Raw genomic sequence first — 22,792 nt, 5'->3', positions numbered from 1 at the left:
AAAAGAATTCCACCTGAGTTGCTGTGATGTACATTCAGACTTACATCGTCCACTGTGCCATTGAGATTATACCCACAGTTCAGAGCAATGGTTATGGGGTGCACTTCAGTCCAGCCGTCCTCGGTGCACGTTTTGGAGAGATTACCTGGATGACAGAGACAGAGTGGAGGTCATAAAGAGCAGAGCACTGTACATACGATCAGAATCAGCTCTGTAGCTGAAGCTGGTGTTGTTAGGTGAGAGGACCTGGGCTGAGCTGAGCTGAGCTGAGGGAGCAGCAGTGCAGCAGAGCTTTCAGATAATGAAGGTACAGCGTGTTCTCTCAGCAAGCCTACAGACACCTAAACCCCCTCACTGAGCCTCGACTGAGATCCACTCTCACCGTCTTACGAATCATACGAAGGCGGTTTTCCTTTAAGCGCTAAATAAATGTAAAAAGATTCCCACCGATAAAGCAGATCACATCATCTCTGTACAATCTGCTGGATAAATTATAGCCTGGCATGTTTCTTTGTGACCGGCTAAGTCGAGACGTAAGTCTCAATTCTGAGCGCCGTCATGCACGATGTCTGTATTATCTTCTCATTGTGAGCGCACCGGTCAGCGCTGAACACTGCTGTCTGAGACTGACATGTAAGGAGCTCTAAAATATTCCACAGCAAATTACAGGGAAGGAAATACCTGACAAAACAACCTGCCGTTAATGTGAAGACAACTTCATAAAAGCGTCTTCCAGTGGAAAATATCAGACATACCGCTACTGCAAGGAAGAGTGACTGGAATGTAATGAATATCGAATATTTCACTGACAATGATGTATGTGCAATGCAAATCTTTAGATTGCTGCATCTTTATTCCAGTTCGACTGCACTGTCCAATGGCAAGCACACCCACTTATACACACACACACACAAATCCATTGAGATCTGACATGTATCAGCATGACTGAACACCCATATCAAGTCGTGCAACGACGTGCAAAAGCGAAAACCTGAAAACACTTTCAGTATCAAACTTCATAACTAACAGAGTGTAGAAACGTATGAAGAAACCTCGAAGGTGGCAGTAAGTCAATAATTGTGATTTTAAATGCAGGTTGGCATCAGTGATACAGTGTTCAGATCTTCTGGTTTATGAGTACAATGTGCACTCCTATGTTCTGATATTTCACCCTGTCAGTGCTAATATACCAGTCCATTCTTAACACTCAGGGCATCTTTCTGTGATGTTACTGTGTCAGGTTTTAGTATTTTTGTGACCATTTGTGCAAAAGCACATTTTAAAAATATTTTAGTTTAAAGTAAATGTATTTTAAAGATGTTTGGTTAAAAAAATAATGAAACTCGGTGGAAAACATGCCTCTGTCCCGTCAGTTAACAAATCACAGATGTTTGTTTTGATATAATTTTTACAAAATGTGCTAACGTTTCTGAAGCTGCTTTAATGCGTTTTAGTGTTTTAAAAACCATTAAAGCAATCTGGCAACCCTGATTCAAACCCTTTGATTACTATAGTGTGGGTCAAAAACTTGACTTTTCAGCTTCTGCAAAACAACAACAGATACTGATCCCCTGCACATGACAAGTGACCCGTTAATGCACAGACAATGTTCAGCAGAAACATCTGTATTTTAGCAGTGTAACATCTGTATTGTATCAGTGTAACAGTGTAACATCTGTATTGTATCAGTGTAACATCTGTATTGTATCAGTGTAACATCTGTATTGTATCAGTGTAACATCTGTATTGTAGCAGTGTAACATCTGTATTGTATCAGTGTAACATCTGTGTTGCAGCAGTGTAACATCTGTATTGTATCAGTGTAACATCTGTATTGTATCAGTGTAACATCTGTATTGTAGCAGTGTAACATCTGTATTGTATCAGTGTAACATCTGTATTGTATCAGTGTAACATCTGTGTTGTAGCAGTGTAACATCTGTATTGCAGCAGTGTAACATCTGTATTGTATTAGTGTAACATCTGTATTGTATCAGTGTAACATCTGTATTGTATCAGTGTAACATCTGTATTGTAGCAGTGTAACATCTGTATTGTATCAGTGTAACATCTGTGTTGCAGCAGTGTAACATCTGTATTGTATCAGTGTAACATCTGTATTGTAGCAGTGTAACATCTGTATTGTATCAGTGTAACATCTGTATTGTATCAGTGTAACATCTGTGTTGTAGCAGTGTAACATCTGTATTGCAGCAGTGTAACATCTGTATTGTATTAGTGTAACATCTGTGTTGTATCAGTGTAACATCTGTATTGTATTAGTGTAACATCTGTATTGCAGCAGTGTAACATCTGTATTGTATTAGTGTAACATCTGTGTTGTATCAGTGTAACATCTGTATTGTATTAGTGTAACATCTGTATTGCAGCAGTGTAACATCTGTATTGTATTAGTGTAACATCTGTATTGTAGCAGTGTAACATCTGTATTGTATCAGTGTAACATCTGTGTTGCAGCAGTGTAACATCTGTATTGTATCAGTGTAACATCTGTATTGTAGCAGTGTAACATCTGTATTGTATCAGTGTAACATCTGTGTTGCAGCAGTGTAACATCTGTATTGTATCAGTGTAACATCTGTATTGTAGCAGTGTAACATCTGTATTGTATCAGTGTAACATCTGTATTGTATCAGTGTAACATCTGTGTTGTAGCAGTGTAACATCTGTATTGCAGCAGTGTAACATCTGTATTGTATTAGTGTAACATCTGTGTTGTATCAGTGTAACATCTGTATTGCAGCAGTGTAACATCTGTGTTGCAGCAGTGTAACATCTGTATTGTATCAGTGTAACATCTGTGTTGTAGCAGTGTAACATCTGTATTGCAGCAGTGTAACATCTGTATTGTATTAGTGTAACATCTGTGTTGTATCAGTGTAACATCTGTATTGCAGCAGTGTAACATCTGTATTGCAGCAGTGTAACATCTGTATTGTATCAGTGTAACATCTGTGTTGTAGCAGTGTAACATCTGTATTGCAGCAGTGTAACATCTGTATTGTATCAGTGTAACATCTGTATTGCAGCAGTGTAACATCTGTATTGTATCAGTGTAACATCTGTGTTGTAGCAGTGTAACATCTGTATTGCAGCAGTGTAACATCTGTATTGTATGGGTGTAACATCTGTATTGTATGGGTGTAAATAACAGCCAGATTTCAGATCACGCCTGAGTCTTACTTATCTGGTAAGAACTTTCCAGCCGCTGCATTAGTGCTGTAATGACTCGGCGCACCTCATTAATCAGAGTTTTTAATTGAGGTGAAGAACGAGGACGGAACAGTCCGGACAGTTAGGACAAAAGACACAAATAAAGTTACAGATTAAATTCTATTATTATTAACACCACACATAATGGCTAATTCCTATTTTTAAATCTTTTTAATAATACCGGGCCAAGATGAAACCTCTCTCATTATCTATCCACATTCATAAACCTGAGCAATTACCAGGAAGCTAAAAAAAATACATTTTACTGCCAAAAGTATGTGGACACTTAACTAATAACTAAGTTTAGGTGTTTCGACCAAATTTCACTGGCATATAAAATCAATTCTATGAAATAAATGGCGTGCATGACCGTCAGTTATGGACCAGGGATTCTCTGACCTCACACGTCCTCTTCTGACTGAATGATTGGAAGATTTAGTTCTTTCGTAAGCCAAAGACATGCTGGGTTAAAATTATCCATACAGAAAAATGTATCATTATTATTAGTAGTAGTAGCAGTAGTGGTCAAGGATCCAAGGATGCTCAGGGACAAATAACCAAATATCAGGTCGATTCCCTGTCAATTCAGTGTTTGGTAGAGTTAATTAATATCTGAGGTCTCACCGTGCACCTCACACTCTTTTATCTCCGTTATAAAACCCCATCAAATCATCCAAAGTCACCGCAGAAAGATCATTCTACCGGTGAGTGCCTTGGATCAATCATTTATACTCCAACTCCCGCTTTAGATCACTGATCTTTTATAGAGTGACGGACAGTCGGAGGATGTTTTAAAGAGATTTTTACTTGACTTACTTAACCTGACCACATTTAACTGGAAATCGATCTCAGTAAATAATATATGGGCCTCGGTCTGAGTTTTACAACCTTCTGTCTTTTACTCCTCGGTCTGCTTCACAACAAAGAAGCAGCTCCACTAGGACGTGGAAGCATGGGAAAACACACCCGGTGTGAATTAACCTACACAGACTGAAAGTCACTTGTGCTACGTGGACGTGCTTCTGCGCGAGTGAGTAGTCTTTGTGAGTGTGACAAATACACACAGTGACAAGAAACAAACAAACAAGTCCAGCGTCTCTTGTATTTACTGAGAGAAGCCAATTACTTGCTTGGTGATTCCTAACCAAGCCCAGTCATCCATCCATGTAGAAGTATACAATGAACGATACTACTGCGCCTCCAGAACTGGTGCATATGTACACATGACTGAACTAAAGTGCACATATGCATAAATGAGTGTACATACGGTAATTTAGAAGAACAATGTATTCCGTTCCAGTCGCTTTAACAGTAAAGCGGTGCTTTCTGTGTGGTCTTACAGTCTGGAACAGTGGCACAGCTGCCCAGAATGCCCTTTAAACCCCCCCCTGCTGAATATGGTGTGGATATCATAAACAACACAGCTGGGGCTCCAGCTGTCAGATACGCAGACTAAACACGCCGCCAGAAGCGGGTCGTTTTTGTCATCTAATGAACGATGAACAAGTCGCGGTACATGGACACGCTGAGAAAACTGGAGGTATTTTGTGGTTTGTTGATTTTCTTCTCTTGATAACTTTAGGTTGGGCTGAAGAGATTTTGGGTCCAACAAAATGTTTACAGAGAAGATTTATTTCTCATGTCTGCTCAGCACAGTTAGCTTCACCCGCCTGCTATGTGCAGACCTACTAGGGTTGCTTACTAGCTTCTGGACTAGTGATCCAAAGGTCATTGGATCAAGCCCCACCATTGACATGTTTCCACTGACGTTCAATAGCTTGGACTGTATTTGGTCACAATTGTAAAAAAAAAAAAATGCAAAAATGCAAATGGACAGTAACAAAGTTCCAAGTACATTATCATCATGTCATGAACCATTTTGCACCAATTTATTTTATGCTTTTTATCTCTCATAATAAAGTACTAAGGTTTTACATATTCACTCATTTACTTGCACTAACTGTTTTATCTTGGTCAGGGTCATGGTAGGTCCAGTGCGGACCAAAAAACACTAAAAGCATGGCGGAAATATTTTCTGGACAGAGTGACAATCAATTAACAGGCAACACTCACACTTACACACTCACTCACTCACTCACACCTAGGGGCAAAACAGCCAATTCTGGAGCTACTAAAAACTGCCCTTCATTACTGTGGGTAAATTGTGTTTGTGTCTGCCCTGTGATGGACTGGCAACCTGTCTGAGGTGTTTCCTACCTTTTGCCCAATGAATCAGACTCACTGTGACCCTGACCAGGATAAAGTTGTGGTAAAACAGGCAGTAAATGAATTACATATCATAGATCTTTACACTTACACACTCACTCACTCACACCTAGGGGCAAAACAGTCAATCCTGAAGTTACTAAAAATTGCCCTTCATTACCGTGGGTAAATGTGTATTTCTGCCTGTAAAGGACTGGCAACCTGTCTGAGGTGTTTCCTACCTTTTGCCCAATGAATCAGACTCACTGTGACCCTGACCAGGATGAAGTGGTGATGAAAGAGACAGTAAATGAATTACATGTCCTAAATCTTTACACTTACACACTCACTCACTCACACACACCTAGGGGCAAAACAGTAAATCCTGAAGTTACTAAAAATTGCCCTTCATTACCGTGGGTAAATGTGTATTTCTGCCTGTAAAGGACTGGCAACCTGTCTGAGGTGTTTCCTACCTTTTGCCCAATGAATCAGACCCACCGTGACCCTGACCAGGATAAAATTGTGGTAAAACAGACAGTAAATGAGTGGCATATGCTAGTACTGGTTTGCTTAATTGAGTGTTTCTGCTCCATTCTGCATTGCTGTCACATTCCCGCTCGTTCAGAAGTGCTGCAGCCTCAGTGAAACCGACGATGAATCACTCAGGCTTCTCCTAAACGTCCGGGCCCGGTTTAATCACGACCGAGCGGCTCGTCCTGTGAGTCATGCTGCGATATAGCCCCCCACACTGGGGCGTTCCTGGATGTAAACGTAGATGGATTTGTTTGTAAGCAAGAGCGATGAGAGGAGCGTCGTGGCACAAATTCACAGCCCAGAAATAACAAGTATCATAGACGTAACGAGCACGACGGAACCGCAGCAGTCAAAACACCAACAGAATCAGTAAAGACTGTGGAATATAAAAGCAATTCAATCTGTCATTAATGCGACGCTCTTTCAAAATCCGTGACAGGTAATGAGATTCAGAGGTAACGTCGCTGACACCGAAGCGCCGTGAGGATTATATGGGGTGTCCCAAAATTCACGCAAGAATTAATTTTGATAGAGAACACAGGTTTTTAATTAAAAATTGTACATTTTTAATTGATTCATAAAGTATACAGTATAGGGTTATGTATGGAATAGCATATCGGGTAAATGGCCTCCACGGCTTTGCTGGCACATACGCACTCTTTTGTCGAAATTTTCCATGACCGCTTTGCATAAATGTGGCTGAATTTCGTTGATACAGCGCTCAATTTCCTCCTTCAAGGCGTGGGTGGTCGTGGGCTTGATGGCATAAACCTTAGACTTCAAAAAACCCCAAAGAAAAAAGTCCAACGGCGTTAAATCGCATGATCTGGGCGGCCAATTCTGATCACCAAAACGGGAAATTACACGACCAGGAAATGACTCATGCAGTAATTGAATTGTTTCTCGGGCTGTATGGCATGTGGCACCGTCTTGTTGAAAGCACATGTCGTCCACATCCATATCTTGCAATTTAGGCACAAAAAGCTGGATTATCATGTCGCGATAGCGAGCACCATTAACTGTTATTGCCTGACCAGACGCATTTTCGAAGAAGAATGGTCCGATGATGCCTCCAGCCCAAAATCCGCACCAAACAGTGACACGTTGTGGATGCATTTGTTTCTCAACAATCACTCGTGGATTTTCTGAACCCCAAATGCGACAATTTTGACAATTAATGAAGCCATCAAGATGAAAATGAGCCTCATCGCTGAAGATGACTTTGTTCGAAAAATCGGCATCCACTTGTTGTTGTTCCAAAATCCATTCAACAAACTCTCTTCGCTGTGCGTGGTCAGTAGGCTTCAGTTCTTGACTCAATTGAACTTTGTAAGCATGAAGATTCAAATCTTTCGTGAGAATACGCTGTAGAGAGCTTCTGGAAATGTTCAATTCTTGACCACGGTGCCGAATTGATGTTCCTGGACTCTCAGCAACACTCTCACGAACTGCTTCGATGTTTTGTGTTGAACGACTTGTTGAAGGACGGCCAGAGTGTCTAAGATCACTAATTGATCCAGTCTCCCTGAATTTTTTAATTAATCTCTTCACAGTTGATGAAGTTAAATCACTATTCCGACTATATTTTGTAAGAAAATTGCGAACTGTAGCTGCCAAACCTTCATTATTTTTAAAATATTGCTCAACAATGAAAACGCGTTGTTCTTTCGTGTAGCGCTCCATTGTTAATAACCCTGAACTGTGAGCTGTCACGCTGTCTTTTTTTTTTGTTGGCAACACTGTACCGCACAAATGGCGCCAAATTCAAATCTTGCGTGAATTTTGGGACACCCGTTATGAAAGATAATGAAAGTTTCACACGCGCAGATAAACTGAACATCAGAACACGAGACAGAATGTGATGAATAAGCTGCTTGTAAGCGACAGTACATTCGTTTTGACTCAAGATATAAAAGCAAAATTAACAACCGAGCAGCAATAATATCTGCCAGCTTAGGTAATAATTCACGTCTTTGTTTTATGCAATTTCTCCATTTTTTTCTCCCGACTTTTAGCACGTCCAAATTTTACCCAATTGCGTTACGCTTCCTCTCTACCGATGCTGACCCCTGCCCTGATTGAGGAGAGCGAACCGACACACACACACCCTCCGACACGTGAGCAGTACCCGACTGCATCTTTTCACCTGCATGAGGTGAGTTCATATGCGGATCAGCCTTGTGCACTGAGAGCCACACCCTGATCAGCATTATTCCTCTCTCTGTGCAGACACCATTAATCAGCCAGCAGAGGTCGTAATTGCATCAGTTATGAGGTCCCTATCCGGCTCCCTCCCTGGAGGAACAACAGCCGAACGTTGTTCGTGTAGCCACCCAGTCTAGCCAGATGGCTGAGATTAGATATGATATATTCGAAATCCCAGCTCTGGTGTGCTAGTGTATTTTACCGCAGCGCCGCCTGAGCTGCAATAATTTAGGTCTTTATTTTTACATCAGCGTGTGAGTGTTTTATTTTGTTTTAATTTATTAGTAATGTTGTTTTCTGTCCCTTTTTCTGTTACAAAAATTACAGACGAAGCAAAAATAAGAATATTATATTTTCAGCATTTAACGGATGCTTTTATCCAAAGTGTATACATTGTCTAAGCAATTGAGGGTTAAGGGCCTTGCTCAAGGGCCCAACAGTGATAACCTGGCAGTAGTGGGGCTTGAACCAGCAACCTTTCCTAGTACCTTACTAGTCCAGTACCTTAACCACTAGGCTACAACTGCCTAGTTCTGACATATTGTCCGAATGTGTATGTTTTTCCTCCAGTAATATCTCATGAGACGGCGACCAACAATCAACAACCAACATCTCAATCCTGCAACAAACCGCCTTAAAAATACAGAATTTATTCTCACTGTTATTCTCCGACACGTTGTTACTTGGGAATTTTCTAAAACTACTGGTACAGTAAATAATACACCATCTCCTGTACAAAGCCACAAGGGCTAATGGAAAAAAAAAAACAAAGAAATGAAAAGCTGAGGCTCGACACAGATCTCCGTTCCGAATGACATTTAGTAAAATAACGGCTTTGTGCTTGCTCACCTTCACTTTGGTGGTCGCTGAAGTAGCTGAAGTAGTTTGGACAAGAGATGACCACTTGCTCTCCCAGACTGGCTGATGGCCAGCAAGCAATAATGTCCCACATTCCTTTGCAGCCTGTGACAGAGGGTTAGATTAAATATTCGGTCATCGTGACACAGCTGCATTTTCTCTGTGCTGCTAACTGCTGTTGTTTCTTATACAGTAGGAATAGAAACAGAGAGACCACACACTCATTCATAACACTCGTGACACACACACTCATTCATATCAAGGGTCGTACTACATTAACGGGCCACATTTCACAGCAGTCATTAAATAACACTGAGAGAATAAATAGAAGCTACAATGCATAGCACAGCTACCATAAAAATGTAATATAAACCTAGAACATCCAGCAAACATCGAATACAAAAATACTCGTCCGTGTTTTGACCCCCCTCTGCGTCCACAAAATTGGTTGTTGGTTTTCCAAACTCAGTTTCCCGTGTCGTGTTTTTAGCTGCTTTACACTCTGACATCTTGGACGTTTTGACTACGTGATTGCTAACTGAATTGCCGTAGGATTGCTAGTTCTGCCTCATAGTGCAGTAACCAACACAAACTGTAAATTTTAAATTTTGATGGCCATAAATCAGGCCTCATGATACACACACTCATTAGGTGCGTACACTCAGTGATTATTTTATAATCAGCCACATCTACGATACAGACACACTTTGTGTGTACACAATTACTGACTGTAGCCAATCCGTTACTCTGTAGACTTTGTTATCAGACTCTCATAAAACCAGTGTACAGAGAAACACATTGGCCACCAGTCATTAACTGTATACCAACAAAGTTCATCTGCACAGCAGCTTATAAAATAATCAATAAATAATGCACCAGATAGGTACCTTCTTCAAACCAGTGTGTAGGATGAGTGTGGGCATCCTGCCTCTTTATTCTTCCTGTTATCTTTCAACAAAGTAACACACACTTCACACAGTCTTTTACACCGGGCTGTGGGTCTTAAGGCTGACTCATCGAAGGAAAAGTCAATTCGTAGCTCAAAGCAGTTTCCAAACAAGCTTTTGTACGGACATTCAGGAGCCCTTTAAAAAAAATCAGCCTACCTGCATTGTCAAATCCTTACAAATAAAATCCTCAGAAATGTGCACAACCTTGACTAACACGCTGGTGCTTACAGTTAGGAAAAATAGTCGAGTTTCTAGAAAATTACCTGATGTGATATTTTCCTCGATTTTGCTTTCACATCGCTCCCTCTCCAGCTCGATTTCGTTTACAACGTCACACATGTGAACCGCGCTGGTCTGTGTGGGACACAATAAAACAACAGAAGTCACTAAACAACACGTTTGAACCCAGGGGGGGGTGTTGGTGTTTCCAGCGGCTTTAACTCTTCTAGATCAGTGAAATGAAGATAAGATTCACGTTTGAAGTCAATCCCAGCCAGATGTGCAGTATTGATCTTTAACTGTGTTTACTTTCCCACACATATTAGTGATAAATCTTTGGTCTGATGTTAAACCAGAGTATCGTGACCTGAAGTTTCTGACGCCCGTTCTCATGAATCTGCCACTTAATAACTAAACAAGCTTCATTTTAAGCCAGACCTTTGTTTGCAACTTCTTCTTAATTTTTCCATCCAGCATTTGGCTCACGTCGAGCAAATCTACTTAAAGTGATGATTGATTTGTGTTTTAGTGCTTTTTACCTATCCAGCTAAAATCTGATTAAAATACTACCATTAAATATTGTGTTATTAAATGCATTAAAAATTCAACCCTTGATGAAAGATGATATGTAAATAACACACTGTTTGTTGTCTGCTTATTAATAAACCAGGCATCATATTGTACACAGAGCTTTCCCTCGTGGCTGCCACTTAATAGCTAAAGCATTTCTTTCTCCTGCAGTGGTGCTTGTGTCAGGCTCAGGGAACCCTGTAGAGCGACGACGACGACATGATCCACCTGATAAAGCCTGCACGCTCCACCTCCTATTCGTGAGGGTTTAGTAATATAAACAGAAAATACATGTGTACAGTTAATCAACCCCAAGTCTTTTAAATACCACCAAAAAATGGGTCGCAAAAAAAATAAAAAGAAATGAACTCATTTTAAAGGTACATAAAAACGAAATGAACTTGTACATGAACGCCTGCTTGTGGAGGCTTTACGTTACAGCTTGTAAACCACAGTGGGACCAGATTTCCACTATTTTTTATTAATGAAGTAGATTTCTTTTTCTGTTTTGTCCTGATGTGTCGTTTGTGTAGCCTGGGTCATGGTAAAAAATCACGGACAAAATGTGGGTGGCTTGAAAAAAAAGTCTGAAAAACCCTGTTTTAAATGCTCTCCTCACGGACCAGCTCGTTCCCAAACTCGCATCCCACAATCCTCCTCTTAACCTGCTGAGTGAGTTTAGGATCTGGATGGTTATTGCACTCCATATATGGAAGTTTGTTGTATTTAGCAAAGCTCATTACCGTTACTTCCTTCGCTTTTAAATGAACAAGCTTCATAATAGGAGCAGGAGCTTTTCTCTCGTCTCTCCAGACGTACAGCTTTGCAAGCCGAGTTAGATGCTCATCACTCAGCGGGTCAATTAATATGCAGCAGTCAGAAGAATCATGCGACATCATTCATTCTGAAGTTCTGCTCTCAGAGGATCTGCCTCGGGTCTTGAAGGCACTAATTAATTAATGCATAACACAGCTCACAAACACGGGCTATGAATAAAACACTCCAGCCTCTCAAATTAAGCATTAAGTCACTTTAAAACTGGATAAATGTCCACATACAAGGAGGTGAGAAATGACTCAGAATTTTAATAAAAGTTTATGAGCACTTAATGTTATTGGATGGCCTGTTTACCCACGTAATCTAATACCACATCTGTATTTCAGGGAGGAAATACATCAAGCATCTTCTCTACATTTCAGTACTGCCATCGTTTTAGGGATTTTAATGGTTAACCGATTCACCAGTACTAGACCAATAAACCTTCGTTCAAATTTCTAATCTGCCTTATCCTCACACCAATGCCTCTGCGTTTAAATTATCTCTTCAAATCCATGTTTGTTTTGGGTTTCATTCGGGGTTTTATCACCATCCAGATCATTATGTTCATGTCTGACATCATTCTGTATCACTTGCAATTACTACGTTTATTACTATTTAATATTAATGTAAATGTAAATGATTATAAATTATTATTATTTTGTGCACTTGTTAGTGCCAATAGGTCTTAATTTCCCTAATAATACTTTTTAATGACTTCATATTATCCTTCAATTATTTTTAATTACTATTTATGGTTCAGTTCCTCACAGTGAATTTACTACACAGTTCATTTTCCAATTTGTAAAATCTGTAAACGTGTCGATGCTTTTGTGACCTTAATCTTGAAACTTTTAGATTGGGGACAGTGTTCTGTGTGGATAAATGATAATCCTGATGAGACTGACATTCCCGAAGCAAAGATCAGACCTGTCAGTCTCAACCCAATTAAAGCGAGTGAGTGCAGGACAAGGTGTGAGAGACTTGCTTTCGGGTCACTGCATCGCCAGGGGCTTCATAAAGCTACTGCACGGGTACTCGGACTTGTTCAGTGAGGTCAGTTTGACAGAGTCGGGAGCAAAATCATAACCATGAAATGAACATGGGGGGGGCAAATGTACACCCTGGGGTTCCTGCTGTTCTAAAACATTCTTATCAACCACTGATGGGAACACTGACAGATCCTAACATTATGCAAAGCTATTGAGTGGAATATGTGTTATTATACTTTTCATTTCATTTGTTTTATATTTTACATAAGTATACTGGGGATTTGTTGGAGATTACTGCTGAAGTTTGTGCAAAACCTATAGCACAAACAATTTCACCTCAGGAAGGATCATATGCCACCTGATGCAGCACTTATTACAGGTATTTTTGCTAATTCTAGTGCAGAATGTCTACTCTATATTTGCTGAGTTAAACATATTAAGTGAAAAATATAAAAATGTATACGTACAATAGGTTTTGTTTGTGTAAAATATGTCATCTCATTACATCGGACCCACGGCGACCCTGACCAGGACAAAGTGGTGCTAAAACAGACAGTTAATGAATAAATGGTGAATGAATGGAATGGGCAAACAGACTGATAATGAAAAGTCTACTGGGAACAAATTAACACGCTGGCCTTTGAACGGCAGAAGACTGAGTCACTGGGAACATGGATTAACAGCTCAATTATGGACAGTTCTGCCTATAAATACCACAGCAGGTTTCAGACAATTATTTTCATTCCTTTTTTAAACCAACATTCCTTAGGATTTCTCCAGAACTGCCACAAAACACCCATTTAGGCATGCACCCATCTGTGACTGAGACATGGTATCGGATGATATTAGACAGTACAGCGAGGTCACTATTAGGACAGATTTTAAAAAATGTTCTTAATTAATCACTTCACAGGGTTATAGGCCAAAGGGTTACAAGGTTCAGAGTAATTAAAGTGGTGCACAAATGGGTTATTTAAAGGAACCGCAGTCTTTATAGCTGTGCTGAGTTCAGAGATAAGGTTAGACCTGCCCAGCTTATTTCTGGGTTTTGTAGCTGTCAAGTCTGGTTTAAGTTTCCTGTGGATGGTGCAGCCTAGCTGCTGCCTGATTGCTGAGTTTTCCCTTCTTGCTTCTTTAGCAAGCCTTTGATTTGAAGCTCACTGGTGGACTGGGTAGCTGACAGAGTTGCTTCCAGTGTACAGTTCCATTGCTGGTTTCCACTTGTCTCTAGCACTTTGCCGTTTTTCCTGACTGATTGCGTGGTGTGCAGCAGACAAAAAAAACAAAAATTTAAGCTAGATCTTGTTTAATTTAAAGAGTGATATAAAAAAAATATATCAAAGCTCTTCCAGCTTGCAATATTTATTGTCTGAAATGTCATTAGAAAATGAAAATGATGGGAAAAGTCAAGGCTAGATCTGAAAGATCAGAAACATGCTTGTATGTTGACCAGAAATGAAAAGCAAATCCCCTCCATCACAGCAAAGGGCTAAAAAGAGGTTCTGCACAATTCCCTACACAAACATAACCTAAATAGAAGAGGCATCAAACTTTTGCCAGCTGTTAAGACAGCTGTTAATGTAAAAAGGGTTGAATGAGCACATCTGGACACTGCTTGATGCAGAAACATGTCTGCAGTTTTTCACAAAACTTAGAAAGGACATTAACCAAAGAGAACAATCATTAACTTTTAAATCTGCGCTCCTGTTGTGGTGTCCGTCATGCCTCATTGACTTTGGTCGTGAGCATGTTTCCGCTAATTGGCGCTACCATAAAAAGGTCAGACGCCATTTTAAAAACAGTCCAAACTCAAGGCCATACAACCTGCCCACATAGCAGAATAAAATCAAGCTAAGCTGCATTAATACTCACATCTGGTGAAATAAGAAAAATAGATAATAATAACCTGGTTCAGAGCTGCTGAGAGGAGCATTTAGAAGTGGATTCTATACTTACAAGCAACAACAGCTTTAAGAAGCCGGTACTTACATTTTCTCTCAGTAAGCAATAAATAAAGGTTATCACAATCAAACATTTTTGCATCATTCGTTTATTATACAATCATATATATAATTATATAAGGGATGAAATGGCAATTATATCCAGTAAAAATTAAATACAAAAAAGACAAGAAGTCTATAGTTATCATAGCTATAGTAAAATTTACTGAAGATTTAAATAGCTCACTGCTTGAAAAGTAGGAAGGGGTGCACAGAAATTCCCTTAGGACATCAAATGAATTAAATATATACAAATGCATTCAAATGCACAAACCCACAAATCATGAAATATTCATTAAGTTTGAAATTTCTGATAAATTATCATCTTCTCTTTTCCATTTTGGTCTATGCTTAAATCCTCTACTGCACTATAGTTTATTGTCTGTAACTCTAAAAATAAACTTAAACAGGGGAAAAGACCTAGTAATAATCTTTTAGGTAGCGCAGATTTTCGAGCTACACTCCTGCAGACATCAATGGCTTTAATAAACGCTATAAAAAAGATTATTTTTTAAAACGCTTGCTTAATCATCAGAATTCAGAGCGCCTCGTTCAGAGGAAACATTCATTTGAATGTCAAGATCATATCAGTTTGAAAACCAGCCCTGTCAAAAGGGTCTGACCTTCGCAAAGAAACGTCTGTCCAAGATAACAAGCAACATCCGAATATTCTGCAACCCGCCGCTAATTTAAATGCCAGCAGTGTCAGAGATCATTCAGAATCTGACCTCTACAAAGCAGGATGTTTGGCTGAAGGACTAATTTGTAACGTTAGATCTTAACCCAGACTGTCAGAAGGATATAAACAGGTTTCAGGTCGGCAACTGCAGGACGGTTTTTCCTTTAGCATTTCTAACAATATGATTTGTCAAGAAAAACATGCACCTTGTTCGAGGGCAAACAAGCACCTGAGCTCTCATGCTGCTCTGTGGTTATTAATCACTGAACTTCTGAACCGCTCTGAACCAAACCCTGTAAATACTGCAGAAGACTGAAATGATGTCCTATTATTATTACCACCTTATTACCACATGTTATTACCACTACTGTGCAGATTAGAAATTCTACAGAATACCCCTGTACTTTATTCAGTACCATCTTTAGTAAATGCTTTATCCAGAACAAGGTTGCACTGGATGGAAGTTTTCCAGGAAACACTAAACACACGGGGAGAAAAACACTTGACTGGATGCCAGTCCATCCCATGGCATCACATACTCAGCCAATGACTCACTCACTGTTACCTACAGGCAACCAGGAGTAGCCAATCCACCAACTGCCATGTTGATGATAAAAGAAGAAAAAACAGATAATCCAGAAAAGGAAACCCACACAGGCACATGGTGAACATGCCCGACTTCACATAAACTGTAAATAAAGACGAGGATCAAACCCAGTACCCCCCAGTTCCTGGAGCGCTTTGGCAGCACCACAATGCATTCTGTTCCTCTTTGTTCTGCTTATAAAATCAATGCATTTCACACTATATAAGATCATTACAAAATATTTATTTAGTTACTTCTGTGGCATAACACAGCGATCAGGCATAACATTATGACCACCTTCCTAATATTGTGCTGGTCCCCCTTTTGCTGCCAAAACAGCCCTGACCCGTCGAGGCATGGAGTCTGACACCTTTCTATCAGAACCAGCATGAACTTCTTCAGCAATTTAAGCTACAGTAGCTCATCTGTTGGATCGGACCACACAGGCCAGCCTTCGCTCCCCACGTGCATCAATGAGCCTTGGCCGCCGGTTTACCACTGTTCCTTCCTTGGACCACTTTTGATTTTGGCCCTTGTCAAACTGGCTCAGATCCTCACGCTCGCCCATTTTTCCTGCTTCTAACATCAACTTTGAGGATAAAATGTTCACTTGCTGCCTAATATATCCCCCCACTAACATGTGCCGTGATGAAGAGATAATCAGTGTTATTCACTTCACCTGTCAGTGGTCATAATGTTATGCCTAGTCGGTGTATCATGTGTAATTATCCATGCATAAAAGTGTGTTTAGTTTTGTAAAATAATAAATAACTGAAACAAACCAATTGTAGTGATATTTAAATTACATATATATATATGTGTGTGTGTGTGTGTGTTTGTGTGTGTGTGTGTATACTGATCAGCCATAACATTAAAACCACCTCCTTGTTTCTACACTCACTGACATGGTGGTGGTGTGTTAGTGTGTGTTGTGCTGGTGTGAGTGGATCAGACACAAACCTGGGAAGAACAGCATGAAAGGAGGTAACAAAGCATGCAGATAAACAGATGGACTACAGTCAGTAATTGTAGAACTACAAAGTGCTTCTATATGGTAAGTGGAGCTGATAAAATGGACAGTCAGTGTAGAAACAAGGAGGTGGTTTTAATGTTATGGCTGATCGGTGTATATAAATGTATGTAAATATACACACCTAAAACATACATAAAATAATGTCACCGTTTTAATCAATACAAACTTAAGGATAAAATGTAAATAAAAATAATAAATAATAATATAATAATAAATAAAAACAATATACGTTGTATACATTTATACAGACAATCACAAGTTTATTTTTAATATGTAAACAGTGAACTTACAGCTGAGAGGAAGGCGGTGAGAGTTGAAATGAACATCACAAATCTTAAACCGTCCATAACCGGCGTGTAGTTCTGATTAAAAAAATCTCCAAATCCGCAAAATAAACCCAAAAACACCGAAAGTTTCTCAGTATTTTCTTTATCTCCGTATAAAAGTCCTCGGTTTACTGTTTTCCGTTAAATTCCGTTAAATTCCGTTAACGGTCACTTATTCAAACCCACCGCGCGAGACCAGCACATATAACTGAAGTTCAGGTCGCGAGCGCAGCATCTTTTCCCACCGAGTCCACGCGCCAATCCTCACAGTGCCGCGTGCTCATTGGCTGCCTGCAGCGCGAGCTGGCATGTCACCGACCAATTAGCGGAGGGCAGTGTGAGTGTCGCGTGTGCTCGAGCAACGCAGTACAGTATACAGGTCCACCGTTCATTCATTCAGTTCTACTGCAGGTCAGGGTCGCGGTGAAACTCTGACAGGGCATCACTAACACATTCAGTTTAAGGAGTATTAATTAAGCGAATTAACTTCCTGCTAGTTGCAAGATTACACAGACAGTAAAAAGAATAAAACGTCAAAAGTATGTGGACATGACTTCATATTATTAAGAGCGGCGTTTTAGCCACACCTGTGCTTACAGGTAGATTAAATAAATGATATAAAATAGATTATATGCTTCCAAATATGTTCTGTGGAAAAACTCCCCCGACCTGCACAAAAATCTGTCCTCAACGTCACTAAGTTTGGCACTCTTGCCTCGCAACAAGAAGGTCCTGGGTTCGATCCCCAGGTGGGGCGGTTCGGTTCATTTCTGTGTGGAGTTTGCATGTTCTCCCCATGTCTCCGGGTTTCCTCCCACACTCCAAAGACATGCAAGTGAGGTGAGATTGGAGAAAACTGTCCATGACTGTGTTTGACATTAAGCTTGTGAACTGATTAATCTTGTGTACGCAGTAACTACCGATTCTGAAGCTAAAGTGAACTAAAGTGTGTAAAACAACGTTATTAAATAAATAAATAAATAAATAACAACTTCACTAATCACTACTGGGATGAACTGGAACATTAAGGTGTATACATGTACATTTGTGGCATTTAGCAGACGCTTTTATCCAAAGCCTTGCTCAGGGGCCCAACAGTGGCAACCTGGCAAATACTGCACTGAGCTACCACTGCCCTGTATACAAACTTATAGTCTAAATCAGTACAAAAACACATACATAAACTGCAATGTCAGAATAATGAGACGCAGTTTCAAGGCTTCATGCAGAGCTGTGTTTTTTTTTCTGTGCCAAAATGGCATCACTTGATTTTTTTCCTTTTGCAAAAGTTACTCAGAGCTTCTTTATTCGGTTAGCCTTGGTTGGGTAAGAGTTTCACAGTTATCGGCTGGCATAATGCCGTCAATGACTAATACAAAAGTAGGCTGAAGAATTTAATGGTGGGCTTTCATAACTCAAGGTTTCATCTCTTTAGACGACAACTGCAAGGCTAATATGTGGGAGAGGAAAGAGAAACTAGACAACAGAGAAAGGAGGCAGATCTCCAGCATTCACCAACATTAAAATCTGGTAGAAAAATATAATAATGAACATTTACTTTAGTTATAGGAAAAAAAAGTTGCCAGAACCTATCCCACTAGGGAAAGTGAGCCAAAGTGTTCATGTACAACACCACCATCATCATCATCATCATCATCATCATCAGAATACAAATTATGCAAAATGAAAGCTTTCCACAGCAAATTCAGAAGCATATTCAACATATTCTCATGTTTCCAGATTTGGAATTATTTCTACCAGCTAATTAGACAAAACGGTTCCGGTTATACAGCTGTGATCAATTTTCTCGTCACCTACATTGCCATTCATGTAAAATGATCAAAATTGCTGTAATCACGATTTCGACTAATTTCACCTAAGACTGGCTTGTTCTTGGGTGACGGGAACCCTGTAGAGAGTGAACAAAGAGGATAATAAGAACACGCTTGACAAATTATCGCAATTACCGCAATTATAGTAAAAATGCTTGGATGTGTGCTTGGATTTCAGTGACCGTTTAGCATGTGTCCATCACCCGTGCTACAGTTCACTTGCTGTGTCTTCTGTGAGCCTTTATACGTTTTAGATGCATCTTACAGTTCTCTGTGTACCAGGTGATTTTACTTTGCTTTTAATGGTGGGAAGGAAACCCTTTCAGAGCCGTCCATATAGATTCAGTCTCTGGATGTACTGACCTTTATAGTGCAGCTCAGCAGTACTGGACCGCGACTCTCAACCGTCCTTGCAGTTCTTGTAAAAGTAAAGCCTTTCATATTAACTATCATATTTTTGGCAAGGCAAGGCAAGGCAAGCATCCTTTTATTAAATTATTCACAGACAATAAGCACTTAAAATAAATCAGAGCAGCTATAAGAGAGGCCAGCCAAAGCCAGCATGGTAAAAAATGGTCTCATTACTTTTTGGACCTTGCATTCTATATAATCACAATAAAAGCGAATAACCTCTCGCAAAATATTAGCGCTGGCTCTTTTATTGTCTATTAGTTCTCCTCTAGTTCAGTTCTGCTCTATTTGGTGTGATATTGCTGACGTACAGGAAGTTTTAAACATGCCAGAAGGTGTGTAGAAGGTGCAAACTGGGAATGTAATGGTGAAAATGCACACTTAATTTGTTAGGCTAATTAACCATTGGCCGCCAGCCTGTTCGTCTGTTCGTATCATCAACATGGAGTTATGTTAATTATGGTATTTTATAAACTATTTAGCTACTGTTATATAAATCACTTGGATGCAGTTATGAAGCTGACAAAGTAGTTACAAATGCTAATAAAGCTATATTATCTAAAAGTACATCGTAAATCTACAGCTCTGGTTCCTTATTACGTTGGTGCACCAAAAAATACTAAACGTAGTTAAACTTGGGCATGTAGGCATTTGTAATCTGCATATTTATGAATATACATAAATACTTGCATATTTAATTAGTCTAAAGATTCCTTGACCTTTATTATCATCATTTTCTGAAACATTATAAAATACAAGTAAATAAATTCATTATTTAACAACAAATAATTATTACGCATGATCAGTAAAGAAGAAGCTCGGAAAGAAGATAGAATTTGTATCTTGGATCCTAACATATTTTGACATTGCGTGTACAGATTTCTCACCGCTGCCGTGTCTTGGAATGATGTGTCTGCCTACCGATAGCTTAGTTTCTTCCCACTTCCCAATAACATGCCGGTCAGTGGACTGGGTAATGCTACAAATCAGGGTAGTGTGGCTAAACGTGTTATACACCGTGATGGACAACCAAGTACTCAAGGGGTATTCCGGCCTTCTGCCTTCTATCCAGTTTCCTATTGTTATCATAGATTGAATTTAGAATTTATTATAATATCCCAACTGTAAATCAACTTTCCTTAAATATAAAGATCCAAATTCTGCTGATTTTAAATTCTGGTGGGGGCGGCACGGTGGCTCAGTGGGTAGCACTGGTCCGGGTCCTTTCTGTGTGGAGTTTGCATGTTCTCCCCGTGTCTGTGTGGGTTTCCTCCGGGAGCTGCAGTTTCCTCCCACAGACCAAAGACGTTAAGTGAGGTGAACTGGAGACACAAAATTGTCCACAACTGTGTTTAACATTGAACTTGTCAACTGATGAATCTCGTGTAACGAATAACTACCGTTTCTGTCATGAATGTAACCAAATTGTAAAACATGACGTTAAAATCCTAATAAATAAATAAATAATAAATAAATCAATTCTGGTGGTTTTTTCTTGACTCCCACAAAGTCTTTCACAGTTGGCAGCCCTTGCTTCAGCTATGAATGTTCCTAATTGTAAACTCAAAGCTCAAACTGCAGAGCTCTTCAATAAACCAAACCTAACCGACTGTGAAGAATGGTAGCATGTTTGTAAATTCCTTCACTGGCTTTATTTACTGTCTGTTTTCTGTCATTACCATGATAAGTATCATAACACTCCGAAGACCTAAACACGGTCAGGCTATCTGAATCTTGTTTGACGTCAGCCTGAGATAAATATTTGGTTGGCACTTGTTATGATGTCCATGGTAACAGAAAAATGCCTTCGTTCCTGACGTGGGATTGACGGGTCACATTACGACTGAAGGCTTCGTGGTTTATGGTTTGTTTCTTATAGAGGTCGGTTGTGTTTAGGTCCTGCAGCACACTCTTTGTTTGAGACTGACAGTCAAGAAAAGCTTCCCAAACTATTTATAAACTCTTAATGAAAGCGTCCGCTGGGGGTTGTGTTTTCCATACTGTTACATACTGTGTGGTGGTGACATTTCAATACAATCAATTACGTTCACACATGAGCATGTTAGTCACAGACCTTGGTCACACACAATAGGTGATTCAAACAAACAAAAACGGTGCTGGTCTCTCGGTGCTAAGGATAAAAATTCTGATGACTTCAACATCACAAGTCCTTCATGGGTGTCTGTAGGGCAGTTATTATTTATTTGCTGCAGTGTTTTATTACAGCAGTACACTTTTAGGTGAACACATTCCAAGCTGCACACAAAGGAGAGTGAAAAGAAGAAATTTCATTACCTTATTTATTTGTTCAATTTCCTAAGAAATAAAAAAATCATTTTAAATAGGTCCACACCTCATAGGCTTTTGCACCCAGTTATGAGCTTATCACATTGTGCCAAACACCCCATAATTAAACCAGATGAAAACACGGCCTCAATAATGCCAAATTATATTATAAATACTTCGTCATAAATAAGCTTTCCAGATCTGGACTCTTTTTTTGTAGAGCTTATTAGCTGTGTACAGAAATAGGACCGTGGTATCCTAGTGAGCGGAGCTTTGGGCTATCAATTCAAATTCAAATTCAATTCAAACTCTGCCATGCAGCCACTGCATGCTGGGCCCTTGAGCAAGGCCCTTAATACTCTGGCATACGATGGCTGACCCTGCGTTCTGACCCCAGCTTCCAAAACAAGCTGGGAAATGCGAAAAATAGCATATGTATATACACCGATCAGCCATAACATTAAAACCACCTCCTTGTTTCTGCACTCACTGTCCATTTTATCAGCTCCACTTACCATATAGATGGGGGCTAACAAAGCATGCAGAGAAACAGATGGACTACGGTCAGTAATTGTAGAACTACAAAGTGCTTCTATATGGTAAGTGGAGCTGATACAATGCGTACGTGTAGAAACAAGGAGGTGGTTTTAATGTTATGGCTGATTGGTGTATGACAAATAAAGGCGTTCTATAATTCTACATGAACCCAAACAAATCCGCCAGACAATTCACCACAATCTAGTGCAGGAAAGCGTTTATTTGGAGCCCTGCTCCTGATTTACAGTATCCCCAGCTTGAAACGCTCTAGTACTACTGATGTCCAAACATCACTGACAGATCAATGCAAGCCATTTAAAAATATCACCATTACATAAATGGGCAAAGCCCGTCTCTCTGCTTATTTAATATTAAGTCAGCCTTGGATTCTAAGCAAAAGCATCTAATATTTCTGCACTGCTTTAGACTAAATACGAGCATTCATCCTTTTTAACCATAAAACTGCAGATTAAGCAGATCTGAGCTGAATCCTGCCCCAGGCTTGCTGCAAGCTGC

The 22,792-nt window shown here is 39.8% G+C and overlaps 1 protein-coding gene across 5 annotated transcripts in view; it reads right to left on the bottom strand.

Moving 5' to 3' along the window:
- vipr1b (vasoactive intestinal peptide receptor 1b) overlaps positions 1–17,399 on the bottom strand; it is a 42,019-nt gene extending 24,620 nt beyond the window's left edge. For 4 of the 5 annotated variants that reach the window (XR_010007413.1, XR_010007412.1, XR_010007411.1 and 1 more), the window contains exons 1-4: positions 17,175–17,399; positions 10,253–10,343; positions 9,031–9,144; positions 45–145 (exon numbers count right to left, since the gene is read on the bottom strand). Coding sequence is in view for 2 of the 5 variants with exons in the window: in XM_062985541.1 (XP_062841611.1) it covers positions 45–145; positions 9,031–9,144; positions 10,253–10,343; positions 17,175–17,231 (363 nt within the window). In the remaining 3 variants the exon portion in view is untranslated. Of the gene's footprint in view, positions 1–44; positions 146–9,030; positions 9,145–10,252; positions 10,344–13,053; positions 13,124–17,174 lie in introns of those variants that run through there. The other variant, XM_062985542.1, reaches the window with a different exon arrangement.
- Between the last annotated feature and the right edge of the window lie 5,393 nt (positions 17,400–22,792).

The sequence above is a fragment of the Trichomycterus rosablanca genome, chromosome 23 (genome assembly GCF_030014385.1).
Source record: "Trichomycterus rosablanca isolate fTriRos1 chromosome 23, fTriRos1.hap1, whole genome shotgun sequence".
In the NCBI taxonomy this organism is placed as follows: domain Eukaryota; kingdom Metazoa; phylum Chordata; class Actinopteri; order Siluriformes; family Trichomycteridae; genus Trichomycterus; species Trichomycterus rosablanca.
Note: the sequence above shows the minus strand (reverse complement) of the source record. Positions and strands in the feature narration are given on the sequence as shown.